The sequence below is a fragment of the Setaria italica genome, chromosome VI (genome assembly GCF_000263155.2).
Source record: "Setaria italica strain Yugu1 chromosome VI, Setaria_italica_v2.0, whole genome shotgun sequence".
Lineage (NCBI taxonomy): Eukaryota > Viridiplantae > Streptophyta > Magnoliopsida > Poales > Poaceae > Setaria > Setaria italica.
In genome coordinates this window covers 33414104-33428952 of record NC_028455.1, presented here as the reverse complement: position 1 = coordinate 33428952, position 14849 = coordinate 33414104, and the positions used below count along the sequence as shown (strand labels likewise).

General features: G+C 44.8%; 1 protein-coding gene and 1 pseudogene across 2 annotated transcripts; one reads left to right on the top strand and one right to left on the bottom strand.

Annotated features, from left to right (window-relative positions):
* Window positions 1-30: 30 nt before the first annotated feature.
* Window positions 31-4006, bottom strand: LOC101782607 (70 kDa peptidyl-prolyl isomerase). Of its 2 annotated transcripts, none has more exons than XM_004973909.4 (13): window positions 3674-4006; window positions 3136-3222; window positions 2367-2627; window positions 2213-2287; window positions 2045-2125; window positions 1750-1944; window positions 1564-1650; window positions 1290-1465; window positions 1066-1188; window positions 798-944; window positions 587-714; window positions 380-497; window positions 31-302 (listed from the first exon to the last, which is right to left on the bottom strand). In XM_004973909.4, exons 1-12 carry the CDS (start codon window positions 3870-3872, stop codon window positions 395-397), a joined length of 1662 nt encoding a protein of 553 aa, XP_004973966.1. In that variant the 5' UTR covers window positions 3873-4006; the 3' UTR covers window positions 31-302; window positions 380-394. The 2 variants fall into 2 exon arrangements, with proteins under 2 accessions (XP_004973966.1, XP_014660904.1); XM_014805418.2 differs by having other exon boundaries at window positions 31-299.
* A 2002-nt stretch (window positions 4007-6008) lies between these two features.
* Window positions 6009-7843, top strand: LOC105914615 (annotated as a pseudogene).
* Window positions 7844-14849: the final 7006 nt, after the last annotated feature.

Here is a 14849-nt window from a genome sequence, read left to right as displayed (position 1 = left end):
GAGAGGAGCGCGCGGTCTGACGAGATCAGGTTAGTGAGTATCAACTTCTTTCAAGACTTTTAACACTCGGTGATCCCAACAAGAACCAGGAAACAGAAAGTTCAGAGCCAATAGTAGTCCTCGAAATAAATGTTCCTCATCGCTGTCCTAACAGATCAAATCATCCGTGCGCACTACTAGATAACACAGTAGGCCAGAATGCGAAATGTCAAAAGACGGTGCGAAGTCCTTGGGCAGCAGGCAGGGACGTCAGGCTTCGATCCTCTGCTTCAGTACATCCCCCCCACCCCAAAGGTTTTCTGCTATTAACGACGAATCGATTAGGCACAATCTATCAGAAGCAAATCTGAAGCAGAATGTAGTGGAGATAGATACTCACTCTGTCTTCAGCTAGTTACTTTGTCATCTTAGCGAACATGTTGCTGTAGAATTTGGCATCCTTCTTGTTGTACTCCTTGATCTTCTCCTTCAGGGTCTTGTATTCCAACTTAAAATCCCTGAGATTAGCAGCAACATTCAGCGTCAGATCTGGTACTGTTCAGTAAACTAGAACACTCCCTAGGATCAATGTTTTCAAAAACCATACCTGTTGTCAGGATCGATTTCTAGCCCCTTCTTGATATCAGCCTCTGCTAGCTCTAGGTCAGCAAGTTGAATGTAGGCTTGGACCCTTCTGTACAGAGCCTTGACATTTTGGCTGTCTAGTTCCAGCACCTGGAAAGAAATTACATGATCAGCTTTGGTTCACTGCAAGATACAAACACTAAATGGGCAATGCAGGCCGAGATGATAGGTACCTTGGTGCATAGCTTCTCAGCCTGCTTGTAGTCCTTCAGCTTTAGTTTGCACGCAGCATTGTTCAAGTTGCAGCTGATCTTCAGTTGCTTGGATTGCTTCTTCTCATCCTCACTGAATGAACTGTCATACTCGATGTACTTTGCAGCCTGAGAACAGAACAATACATCCCAGACTAAGTCAATCAATCAGGAAAAGCAGATAACCATACAGAACTCACAAGTTGGAGAATGGTATTTTCAGTATAAAACAGAATGCCAAATTATGCACCTTCTCATAACGCTTTGAAGCTCTAGCATATTTTCCCAACTTGAACAGTGTGTTCCCTTCTTCTTTCTTCTTGCCAGCAGCCTCTATCTTCTCTTCATTGTTCAAGTCCCATGACTCCTTATCCTGGGGGTAAGGAGGTAAAATCAATCAATTTTGCAAATACATGCAGAATACTAAATCAGAATCACCACAGGTACACAAGAATATCACAATCATGTGAGTACCTTCACAAATGAAACAAGCTCAACTTCATAGACCACTGTGCTGTTAGGAGGAACTACAGCAAGGTCCTGCTTTGACTCAGTTGAACCAAATGCATATTCAGGAGGAATTGTCACAAGAGCAACCTCGCCCTTCTTCATGTTCAGTACAGCACGATCAAGACCATCAATAACTTCCTCTGAAAGTAGATTACAAACAACAAAAGTTGTTATAAACGAAACCGGATTAATGTGACTGCCTGATCTATGTTAACTGAAAGGCGGAGGCTATTCTAACCTTCATCAGTCTTGAACTCAAAGGGTTCTTCATCATGCCCCTTCTTTGTAAACACTGTGCCATCCAGAAGCTTTCCCGTAATTTTGACTGTCGAGCAGTAAACATAATTAGGAAACACGAGACAAACTAATCAACTGAATGGAGTTGCAAAACAACAGCTACTACCATGATCGAACTTGAGCATACCTTTAACAACTGCGCTCTCATTGGGACGCTCATAACCTTCTCCCTCCTTGAGAACTTTCTTAAGGATTTTCTTATCATCCCCTATTTCTGTGACAGTCTTCCATGAAACCAACTCAAGGTCAACGAGAAGAGTGGCGTTTGGTGGCACAGCACCTTCCTCGCCAGCTGCTGGTCTACCCTTCTCACCGAATCCATCTGCATTTGTTATGTTGGAAGGTTCAAATAATTGTCATAATTTAGCAGAACTAGCATGAAACTTGTAGAAGAGGGTTTCAATTTTGAAACAGGAGCTCACATTGTGGTTTTACTGTAAGGAGCACCTTCTCTGCCTTTTTCATGGTTTTGACAGCTTTGGCCAGTGCAGGACAGAAGTACCCTGGCAATACACTTGTTAGCAAACAACATATAGATCTAAACATCTTCAACAAACATATAAAACTAGGATTCAAGAGAAGAGGGTTACCATCTTTAACAGTAAACTCAACTCCCTCAGACTTGGATACAACAGTACCATCTTCAAGACGGGCCTCATATTTCACTACAGGAAGAAAGAGTGTAAGCTATATGAACAAAAAATGGAACTCCCACGTAAAAAATGTTTCAATAAGCAAAATTACCAAGTACTTCATCAGGATCCTTTGGGTTCTCCCATTTCTCTCCCTCCTTAAGAATCTTCTTGAATATGCCACCATCTTTGCAAATATCTCTGACACTAGTCCATGAAAGCAGTTCAACATCAAACTGCAAGGTTGCATTGGGTGGAATCTTTGGAGGTGAACCAGATTCTCCATAAGCCAGTTCCGGAGGAATGGTAAAAATAGCATTCTCCCCTTTCTTCATGGTCTTGATGCCTTGGTCCCAACCCTTTATTACTTGACCTGGACATAATTTGACAAAATAGCCACTGAGCATCTATTTCCCAACTTGGCAATGTCAACAATCAGGAAGGAGAAAATAAGTACATCCTTCAAGCTACAATTTACTTGATCATCAGCATGTTTTTTCAAACATTTTGGGCCCCTTATATCGAGGCAAGCACCACTTGCAGCTAATATGTATCTAGGGGGATTAAGCATTGACAGCATGATAAACTTACACACACAGCAATAAGATGATTTGGGGGTAAAGCCAGTAATCAGGCACTCTGCCAGCATAAAAACTAGTATCATGCCACACTTAAAGACTCATTTCCTAATACATGTTAGAGGGAATTATTGAGGGGGAAACTACATGACATTGAAGTGATCAGAATCAATAACGATACTTCTTAAGCATCAGTATGTATAATTCTCACAACTACATTGTTAATGAAATTTTCATAATCCATATCCAAATTATAAACATGAGACTCAGAAATCTCAAGCACATTGGGAGGAAGAAATGTACCTTGTCCCAGCTTGAACTTGAAGGGGTCTCCACGATCACGGCTCGAGTCAAACTTTGTTCCATCAAGGAGTGTACCCGTGTAATGCACTGAAACACCAACAAGAGCACATCAGCACGCTACCCATTTTCATCACTTCAGCAACAGGATGAAACATGATCCATAAATCATCCAACATCAGCAACTAGCAACACATTGCCCCAAACACCCCCTATGCCGTACTGTGACACATGAATCATTTAACGCCATACAAGTCTTATGCCTAGAAACAGTAGCCAACACCCTGCTCCGCTTTTAGCCTTGCGCACATCAGAAGCATAGAGCAGCTAAAGTCCTGCAAATCGATTCTAGCTTAACGCATGGCAGCATCAAAATCATGGGAGACGGACTAAACCTCACTCTACCACTAATTCCGCGCCCCAATTGCCAATCCAATTAGCCAAGTCTCCAAAATAGGCCATGAACCATCACACGAACAAAAATCAGAGTACATCCCACTGGCTCGAGAGCGAGGAGCTGAGGTGCGATAAGCGCGGATACCTTCGACCTCGTCGCCGACCTCGGGCGTCTCCCATCCCTCGCCCTCCTTGAGCAGCTTCTTCTTGAGCCCCTGCTTCCCGACCTCCTTCTCCTCGCCCACCTTCATCACCGGTCCCTCGTCGCCGCCGAAGTCGTCCATCTCGTCGTCGCCCATCATCCCCTCGGCGCCGGCCGGGGGCATCTCGAAGTCCTCGTCCATGGCGCGGAGGAGGGGGGGAGAGGGGGGCGAGCCGAGATCCGCGCGCGGCTAGGGTTCCGAGCTCCCGCTAGGGTTCGGGCGCTTTGGAAGGTTCGAGAGGGAGCACGAGGGGGGAATGATGAGGAGGATACGCCAGGGGAGAGAGACTTGGGGTTTAAATGGAATCGGGTGGGGTTCTAGAGTGTTCCGAGGGAGGATTAAAAACGGGCAAGCCAACGGCCCAGATGCTTCCAGTTGTAGGCCCAGAAAGCCAACAATAGAGATTTAAATGGAATGGGACGAGGGCCGGCACGTCTCGGTTGATGGAATTTCGAACATGATAACGTGCGCCGAATTTGATTTCAAAAATAGAGATCATCGTTTTTTTTGAAATTGATTTGGAAACATTGTGTTTGAGATTATTTCTCAACGGATGCTGTTAAGTCTGTGAAGCTCTTAACTTTTCATTTGCTTTGATCTCGAGCGCTCACGCTGGATGAGATGATCCTGGGGGAGCCTTGTCTTTATTCCTTTCTTGGGTGCCAGACATTTGGGCAGCGTCTCGCGTGCGCCACTTAACTGACTGAAGACTTCGCTTTATTTGGCGTGCAACGCATAAAACGTATTCTTTCGTCGTACGTGCTTGGTGTACAGGCAATTCCAATGGATAGCAGATAGTGACAGTCTGAGTGTCTGACAGATAACCTGAATGAATGGATGAATGATCATGCTTTATTAGCTGTGATCTCACAAATATTGCATGTATCACAGTATCAGGAATACTTGTGAGATCATGCAAAGCTATTTCACAGGCGAGCAGGAAAAAAATAATTCTCAGTTTCTCAAAAAAAAATAACACATGGCATATAACCAGTTATAAATCGGTCCGATACAAATTACGAATTTTAGCAAACCACTGTCCACTGTCATATTACAACGAAATCTGACAAAGTTTTTAAAAATCTTGCCAACCGTAAGGAGAAAAACTCATTAAGGTAACCAAGCACACTACTGGAACAACTTCAGTGAGTGAGAGGCATGTCGATATGAACCGATGAGTAACTGACTGAACTGAGCACCGTGTGCTAGTACATCAAACAGTTCACCTAAGTTTATTCACGCGAGGTACATGACTTGAAGTGCATCATCTTTAACAGTTCAACAGACTTGAAGTGCACCATCTTGTAATTTTGCGGTCGACAAACAGGCAATGCAAAACCTGCTGTGCTTATTGCAGTCTCAACTGATCGAACACTTAACCCTGAACATCCAGCAAGTTCTTAATCTGAACATTCACCAAGACATCAACTCCCCTTGTGGCCTTGTGGCAAAGCACCTTGAACTAGACTGTCGTCCACACAAAAGCCGCCTTCAGCGTAACACTCAATTTACTAAGTTATAAAACAGGAAAATTTTTAAAATATTAGCAGCTTGGAGATATATTCCGTTCGGCAGCTGGCCGTTGCATCACTTCTGATTCATGAACCTGAAAATGTCTGAAATGTTCCAATGATAGTTCTATCCGAGGAGTTGTCCTAAATTGTCAGCTTGATGTGCTGGTTGTTGAGCCTTTCTGAATGTATTCAGATTGAGTTTGAATGTTCAGTTACTCATGCAAGCACCCGCAGAGATTCAGTTGAGCGCACACGGCACACAAAATTGCATTCCCTGAGGCTTCCTCCATCCAACAGACTAACGCGAGTGCAATGGCATGGCGCCGCTTACGCATTCAGGCGAGGGTTAAGAGTGAATCTTCGTCCAAGGGTCCAGCATTTCCAACGCCGTCAGAATCTGGCCTTGAGCAAGCCTGTTGATAATCTTGTTCGGCGCCGGAATGGGCCAAACGGTGACGGCCGGTTCCACGCAACGCGCCACTCCTCATTTGCGCGGCCGTCCGTTACCACCGACTCACGCCAATTCCCCATCCCGCCTGCTTGCCCCATGGCCAAATGGACCGCCCCGGCACTAACCCGATTTGGTCCGGCCCGGCACTATCAGGCCCGATGGTTTTTTTCGTGCCGGACCGGGCCGGACCATCGTGCTGAACTGCCGGCCCAGGCACGGCACTACGGCCTTGTGCCGTGCTGGCCCGGTGGCACGGCAGGCCCGATTTGGCCATCCCCCGCCGGCACCACCAGAGCGCCGCCTCTCGTCGCCGCGCGTCCTCGAGGCGCGCGCGTGCGGCGCGGCGTGGCGTTGCCAACCGGATTGAGGTGCTGCCGTGCTGGGATCACAATGCCACCACCGGCACCGGGGGCCATCGCCACCCCCGTCGCCGACAGCTGGGCGTCGCTGCCTGGAGATCTGGTCCGCCTCGTCGCGTCGCGGGTGCTGGACGGCGACCTGCTGGACTACGTCCACTTCCGGGCCGTCTGCACCGGCTGGCGGTCCGGCGCCGCCTCGCCTCGCTGCCGCGGCGTCGTCGACCCGCGCTTCCACCCGCGCCGCTGGATGATGCTTCCCGAGGGCCACGGCCTTCGCCCCGGCCACCCCGACCTTCGCGGGTACATCCGCTTCCTCAACCTCGACACGGGGACCGTGGTCCGCGCCCACCTCCCGCACTTCAGTCGATTCGGTCGACGGCCGCCTCCTCCTGCTACGGGAGGAGGACAGCGCCGTCCGCCTCCTCCACCCTTTCACCGGCGACATCGCTGAGCTCCCACCACTGGCGACCCTCCTCCCGCAGGTAGTTTATAATTGCCCCGCGCCATACAAGATCAGAAGGCTTGCAGATCTCGTCTCTGCTTCTGTTTCCTTCGGTGCTGGAGCCATCACTGTCATGCTGGCGCTTCATGAGGTACACCGTGTAGCCTTTGCTACCACCCTGGACCGGCTAGGATGTCCTCCAGCTATGTCATTCCAGGCCTGAGCTCGCAACCTGCATATCCCAGGCCTGAGCTACCGCCGCACGTATCGGCCCGAAACGCGCCGCCTCGGAGACTGTCAGGACGAAGAAGGCGAGAGGAATCTTGAGGTGCTCGTCCGGACGGGCGCCGGCTCTGAAGTTGGCCAGGGTCCGTCCATGGCATGGCATCCATGGCCATGGGCTGAAGCAGTTTTGCTCATGCAGCAACATTCAGGTAACGTCTTCGGGTCTGTTCGGGGTCTGCTTCAGCTTATAAGCTAGCTGAAGAGCTAAAACGGCTAATTTGTTATGAGAGGAACACACTGTTTGGTGGCTGAAACGTCTCCGGACGCGGCATCCTTCACTGTAAGCGCGTCTCCGTGTACATAAACTCCAGCTTCCACGTAGTACGAACAGAGGTACAGTGTTGGCACAAAAAACTCTGCACCTTGCAACCATAAATGAATGCCTTGTAAAATGCCGATCGAGAATCGTCAGGTGTGCGAAACGTTTGTGTTGTATATTTGGCTGCTAATTGCTGAAATTGGAACTTCAATTTAGGGGATTGAAATTGGCAGGCGTGAACGGACGATAAGAACCGATGGTACAGCCGTACAGGAATGCTTCTTCGCGGCGTACGCCGGCGAGTTCGGATCCCAGGGCCTTAAACATGAAGGTAGCCTAGTACACTACTGGAACTTCAGTTAGAAAAAGCATGTCGATATGATCCGAGTAACTGACTGAACTGAGCACCACGTGCTAGTTCATAAAACAAGTTCACCTGAGTTATTCACGCGAGGCATGACTTGATGTACATTACTTGAGTTATTTTAACAAAGGATAACTTAGCTAAGAGGAACTGATCTGGGAGTAAAAAATGTGCTTCTATGAGCAAAATAAAACAATTAAACATCTCTTCTTTGATTATCATCATGCCAAAATCATTTGGAGAGTTGTTAATATAGCTACTAGGTTAACTCCACCAAAATCAATATCTCATATGCTTGAAAATTGGTTAACAGACATAACTAAAAAAATAAAAGATTGATTTTTGTTGGGGTAGCTGCTGTTATGTGGGCAATCTGGTGTACATGTAACGATTTGGTCTTTGAAAAAAAATATTTTTTCTCTTTTATGCTGGCTGTTTTCAGGGGAGTGTATTGGCTACAATACTGGTCTCTGTTGCATCGTGAGGATACAAGGGAGACCGTCCATTTAGCAAGCAAAGCGTTGGAAGTGGTCGCCTTATATCTTTGCTAATAATGGATGGATGAGCAATAATAGACTTTGCTTTTAATTTATTCCTATCGTTTGCGTACTATTTTACTTTCTTATTTGTGATCAGCTTGAAAACTGATAATTATGTAAAAACTTGGTTGGGTGTGGTTGCAGAGGCTGGAAACTATTTCATTTTCTAGGAAAAAAATCTTCAACAGTTCAACAGACTTGAGTGCACCATCTTGTAATTTTACGGTCGACAAACAAGCAATGTAAACCCTGCTGTGCTTATTGCAGTCTCAACAGATCGAATACCTAACCCTGAACATTCAGCAATTTCTTAATCTGAACATTTACCAAGACATCAACTCCTAGTTTGTTCACACAAAAGCTTTCATTCAGCATTACACTCAATTACCAGTAAAAACAGGAAAAGGTTAAAACGTTAGCAGCTTGGAGATATATTCCATTTGGCAGCTGGCCCTTGCATCACTTTTGAATCCTGAACCTGAAATGTTCCAATGGTAGATCTATCCAATGGTTCGGCCTAAATTCTCAAATTGATGCCTTGGTTGGTGAGCATTTATGATTATATTCAGATTGAACGTGAATATTCAGTGACTCATGCAAGCGCCGCAGAGATTCAGTTGAGCGCACACGGGACACAAATTGCAATTCCTGAGACGTCTTCCATCCAACAGAGTAACACAAGACAACTGAACACCGAGAGCATTCACGCGAGGTTCAGGGTTCCTGATGCATCATCTTCGTCCAACATTTCCAACGCCGTCTGCCATTGTCAGAATCTGTCATTTAACATGTGCTTGTGCTTAAAACTTGGCATAAACACATGAGAAACTCTTTTGGTTTCACTGATCAATCAGCTAAACTCTTGGACACACGGAAGGGATCCTTCTCCTTCAGGGCTTCAGGGACCTGTGGTGCCACAGTTCAGGGAGGACATCAAAGAGGCTGAACCTGGTGGTGATCAACGGCCAGCACCAGTGCACCACTCCTTTTTGCAAACCTGTAACCGTGAATGCAGCCTCCGTCACCCCCAACAAAGTGCTGAAATTTCACGGCAATTTATCACCGGACGGCGACTGGCGTTCTTGCGGCGAGGCGAGCGCGGCCCTCCAGCCTTCCTACGCGCACGACAACGGCAGTAATCTTCTACATGGAATGAAGTATCTGAAACTGGGCCATGTATGAAACTGTTGCGCAGGAAGCAGGTGTCGAGCTCCCTGGTCAGCCACCGGTTGCTGGCCTGGAGGGCGGCCATGGTGACCACTGACCAGAGCAGCACTGGGGACGCGGCGACGGTGGCTCGGCCACAGATCACGCTGTGCCGGAGGAGGCGGCACGCTGAGGGCTCACTTCTGGTGCCGGTACTGGGTTCCTTCCGATGAGAGATGGCGGCGGGCGCGGCTTCTGTTTTTGCAAAACAACCCCTAAATTGGATCGCGATCCGATATTTAACAAAATACCCCTTATTTGGATCGCGGTTATTAATCGCGATCTGACTATTTGCAAAAGGATCCCGAAGTTACAAATAAGCCCTCCTCCTTCTGATGGCCTCTCATTTGGCTTATCGTTCTCCCCTCTCGTCACCTCCCGACCATTCGCCGCCGGACGTCCCATCCAATTTGAGTGCAATGTCCGGTCCAATATCAAACCCTAGAACCATATTTTACTCTTCCGATCCAGAGAAGATTTGCCGGCTCCAGCTGCAATGGCCGGAAGTGCGTGATGATTCACCAGCTCCGATGTACGCGGCATCGCCGATCCGCCGGCATCCTTTGGCTGATGGTGCCGTGCGAGAAGGTACGGCCTCCGATTGCATCGCGTTACCGGGAAGGTATGGCTTGGGTGTCGCCTCTAAAGCACTACCTACCCTATGGGTGACAAATCCAACAGAACACAATCCTGTGCAGTACCGCTTCATTAATGGCACCTGCCGTGGCGTAGCCAGAAATTCAACATAGGGGGGCCGGTCAAACATGACCGATAGATTGTTACGACTAAAATGTTGAGAAATATATAAAAATTAATGATTCCAATACAGAAGAGCAATATCATTGAAGTCTCTGACTAACTAATGATTCAACCAAACATGCAGATCTAATTACCTTTTTCATTTTAATCTTACTCTACAGGTCTTTATATCATTGAAGTCATCAATAAGTGTGTCAGTTGTGAACTCCATTGCAATCTCCTTCTCAATGTAGATTATCAAGCAATTTCTTAGAAATTCATCACCATTTTATTTCGAAGCCTTGTATTAACAAGTTTTATTGCCAAGAATGCATGCTCTGTAGTTGCAATTGAAACTGGTAGGGTTAGAACAAGACGAATCAACCTGTAAATTTCAACTGGTAGGGTTAGAATAAGACGAATCAACCTATAAAGGAAAATATTTAGTACTATTTAGATAAAAAAGTAATAATAGTAAGAGAATAAGTAAAATGGAAGCAGGCATGTTATATAACCTGTCGATCAAATGATAGTCATCCGATTTTCCAGTTTCCGTTAGCCCACGACATAGCTCAGAAATAGTGACAAATTCTAAAATTTTGGATTTGTGGGCACATTGAGTTCGAAATGTTGTAATTGTTGTTTCAAGTTATTTCTTTCCTGTTCAGTAAAATCAGCATGATAGAACTTTGAAGCCAGCAAGCAAATATCATTAATTTTAAACGATCTGAATGAATCCCTAGGATCCAGAGACGAACACAGAACAAGAAGCTCCGTAGCTTTTTCACTAAACCTAGAATTCAACTCATGTATTTGTTGATCAACAACAACCAAGAAAATGTCATATCTGTAGTGATGCTCAACTGTTAGCTCATCCGTTGCATGAGATCGAGTATAGTCTGCATAGAAGCCATTCATATTTGGAACTTGTATTCCTTGTTTATTGCAAAATGATGTCACATCACTAAGAATGCCACTCCAACCATTATTTCTTAAATTCTAGAGCAACTTTTTGGTAGTGGCAACATCATCCATAGCATTGACAATATCCTAAGATTTTTGTTGTAACTTTTTGCAAAGTAGGTCTGTGATACCCATGAGTTCTTTCACAACATGCAAAATAAAAAAAAGTCAAATGACATCATTAATGTAATAGCACGAACAACCTTTGCTCGTTCAGAAGTTGTAGTTCCTGAACCTTTAGCGGTAGCAATATCTTTCAGTACCAGGTATGTAGGCTTGTATAGTTTCAAAAGACTGCAAACTGAATCATAGTGCGAGCTCCACCTAGTATCACCAGGACGATGCAAGGTTCCAATTTGGTTAGCACCACTTCTTGTTTCAAGCTCATTAAGCTCAATTAGACACTCCATTTCAGCAACTTGATTGTCATGCAGGTCATCGTTTCTCTTACTGGAAGACAAAACAGTATTGACAATAAAAGCTATATGTTCAAAAAAAAATTATGAACATCAGTTACTTCTTTGGATGCAGCAACAGGAGCTAGCTGTAATTGATGAGCAAAGCAATGAACATAATATGCATAAGGGCACTCTTCCATAAACTTTGCTTGCAGTCCATTCCACTCTCCTCACATGTTACTAGCACCATCATATCCTTGTCCACGAATATTTTGAACATCAAATTTATGGTAAGCTAAAACAGAGCACAATTCTTGTTTAAGAGTTGCAGAGCATGTATCATGAACATGAATAAGGTCAAGAAACTGTTCTCGGATAAAGCCTTCTTTATCTACAAAATGAACAACAACTGTCATTTGTTCTTTTCTTGACTCATCTCCATATTCATCAACAACCAAGCAAAACTTAGCATCTCCTATTTCATTACGAATTGATTTCTGCACATTACAAGCCATAAGATCCAAGATTTCTTTCTGAATTTGTGCTGAAGTGTATTTAGCATTCTATGGGGGCATTACCTAGAACCACTGCTTTGATCTCATCATCATATGAAGCTAGAAGTTTTACCATTTCAAGAAAGTTACCTTAGTTCTTTGAGTCAGCAGATTCATCATGCCCTCTGAAGGGACAAGCCTGGAAAGCTAACCATCGGATTGCATCAATTGATGTTCTAAGACGGAGTCTATTATTCTTGATATCTTCATTGGTTTGCTTCTCAATGGCTTTCTCAATATGACATGGCTGATTCTTCAAATTCTCGTAACATTGAACATTGTATTTATGAGCTGAACCACAGTCCTTTCTCATGTGAGCCAAGAAGGCACATTCTTTTCCATTATTGACTTTTTTCCAGCTTGTAAACCCTTTCATTGTGAAAGTGTCTGATCCTACTTTTCTAATTGGCTTTTTAGAAAACAGAAAGCATGGAAAGCAAAAGGATGCATCTTTTGTAGGTGAGTACTCTAACCAAGGGAAAGATTTGAACCAATGAGCCTAAAATCTGTATGGGTGTTTCTTCGAACTGGAAGAAGGGTACTCATTCTTAAGAAATTGGTATGGACCATGCTTCATGTACGCTCTGACAACTTGGTCTTGTTCATGAGGAGGATAATCCCAAATTTGTTGATGTAAACTTGGATCTCGTTCCACCACTAGGACACTAACACCTTCAGGATTGATTCTTTGAACTTCAGATGGTGATTGCCTTGGAATTTCCTCTACAACCTCTTCATTTTCTTCCTCCTCTTGCTGTGCAGCAAACCAGCTAACAACTTCATTTGTCTCAGAGTCAGCATCAATCTGTTCAGGGTTTTCAGGTGAATCAGGCACACTGTCTTTCCTTTGGAAAAAAGAATGAAGTGTCTTCCTTTTTAGTACCATGATTATCCTTAAAAAAAATTGCTCAATTAGCATCTACAAGCTATTGAACGAACTAAATCAAAGTAAAATTAACCAAACAAAATTATCAATAAAGTGTCGAAGTGCCACTAGTTACCTTGGCAGTGTAAACTGCAAGAAATAAAATAAAGATCTTTGGGGCCGCCGGCCGCTGTGTCTTGGTCTTGAGATTTTGTCGATGTCTCACGTGATTAGGCGATGAGGCGTCGATCTCCGATGCTTGTGAGCTCGTCGCCCTGTCCGATAGGGTTAGAGATTTGGAAATTGGGGTCTGGGGAGACGAGAAGGCAGCGAACAGAAACGAAACGACGAGTTGCTGAGTTGGAGTCCGCCACGATCCCTTCGGAGCCCTCGGTGGTGGTGCGATTGTCTCCAGGCTGCAGCAGGCTGCCGCAAACAAAACAAAAGCCTTGTTGCTAAGCCCATTTAAGCAATATTTTAGCCCATAATCACATAAACTGCAGGAGCTACATAAGGGGTTAATTTTTTTTCCACGTTGGGGGGCATGGCCCCCACTGCCCCCCCTAGCTCTATCGTTGCCCACGTTCTCGAACAGGTCAGGGTAGCCGCCGCCGAAGCTAAGCGGCTTGGAGTTGGGGATCTTCCCCTCGTCGCCTTTGAAGGCGATCCACTCTCCAAACCTGTTGCGGAAGCCGCTGATGTACAGGTTATCTGACCCGACGGCCAGTGTCACCTGGTTCACCCCGGTCGTGTCGTGGAGGACGTTCTGGAGCCAAACAGGCGAGGGCCTCCACAGGATCTGCTCCCCAAGCACCGGCACTACCGGAAACCTCAAATTTGCCGAGTGTTTTTAGTTTGCCGAGTATATTTTTTCGGACACTCGGCAAACAAACTCTTTGCCGAGTGCTGAGCTAAAAACACTCGGCAAAATAAAAGCACTCGGCAAACAAGGGGTTTGCCGAGTGTAAAAAAACACTCGGCAAACAAGGGTATTTGCCGAGTGTTTTTTTACGCTCAACAAACCCTCTTGTTTGCCTAGTGTTTTTTTGGCACTCGGCAAAAAAATATTTTTTTTCCCTTCCGACCTTGAATTTTTTTTCTACTCTCCACATGCAACATGTGGTACTTCATGTTAAAATTTGGTATATTTTTATATTTGTTTGCTATATTTAATTAATTATTTGCATTTCAAGCAATTTTTTGAATAAAGTCAATTTTGAACTACTAGTGATTCAAATAATAGAATAAAATGGGTAGAAAAATGATATTCATGTTATTTAGCCCAGTTTGAGGTCTTACCCATGAAATGAAAAGAAATTTCGAACATCTTGTTCAGGAAACACGACCACGAACGTGTGGTCGAATGGTTTTTAAATTCCAAAAAAAGCAAATGAAATCTAAAAATTATGAGATTTTTCTTGATGTGATGGTATCATACATGGATGTTATGGTAAAAAATGGAGAAGGTTTCGCACATTTTATCACGTACGATGTTTACAAATCGAAGCATCTCAGAAGCATAATCGTATCGTTGAGAAGGATTTGATAAGAGTTGGAGTCAAAGCGACGATCGAATTGTGGTTTGACTACAAAACTTTTTGTATAGGCAATATAGAACATATACTGGGTCATGTGAAATTTTGGTAATTTTCTGGAACCGTTTGATAATTTTAATGTATTAAGTGCAATTAAAGAATTTTAATTGATATAGATTAAATTTGAGCTATGACCGCATAAAATAATGGAATAATATGAGTAGAATAATCAAATATATATTGTTGAGTGATGAGCTACTTTTCTCAAAGTGAATCGAAACAAATGTAGAATAACACGTTATTGAAAAGAAGGAGGAGGGAAAAAAAACTTTGCTAAGTGTCCTAGGTTGGACACTCGGCAGACTTTGTTTTTGCCGAGTGTCCAATGCGGGACACTCGGCGAAGTTATTCCAATATAACTGTCGTGCCCATCAGCTCTCCCCCTCCTTCTCTCTGAGCCACCTTGGCCCCTCCCTTCCATTTTCGGTCTGCCCCGCCCGCCATTTCCTTCACGCGATCCCTGCCGTTTTATTTTATCCGGCCACGGTTGATTTATCATTCTCTGTTAAGGACTTGGGTAGCGTTGGAGTGCAGCATGATCAGTTGGACCAGCAGGGGTCTTCCAACCAAGTAAAGCTCCCACAGG

Excerpts from the sequence above, each read along its gene's own strand:
- LOC101782607 (XM_004973909.4), bottom strand. The coding sequence starts at position 3,872 with ATGGACGAGGACTTCGAGATGCCCCCGGCCGGCGCCGAGGGGATGATG. Across the intron at positions 2,288-2,366 it reads GGATCCTGATGAAGTACTTG|TGAAATATGAGGCCCGTCTT; the intron begins GTAATTTTGCTT and ends TTCTTCCTGTAG. Across the intron at positions 1,651-1,749 it reads TGAGAGCGCAGTTGTTAAAG|TCAAAATTACGGGAAAGCTT; the intron begins GTATGCTCAAGT and ends ACTGCTCGACAG.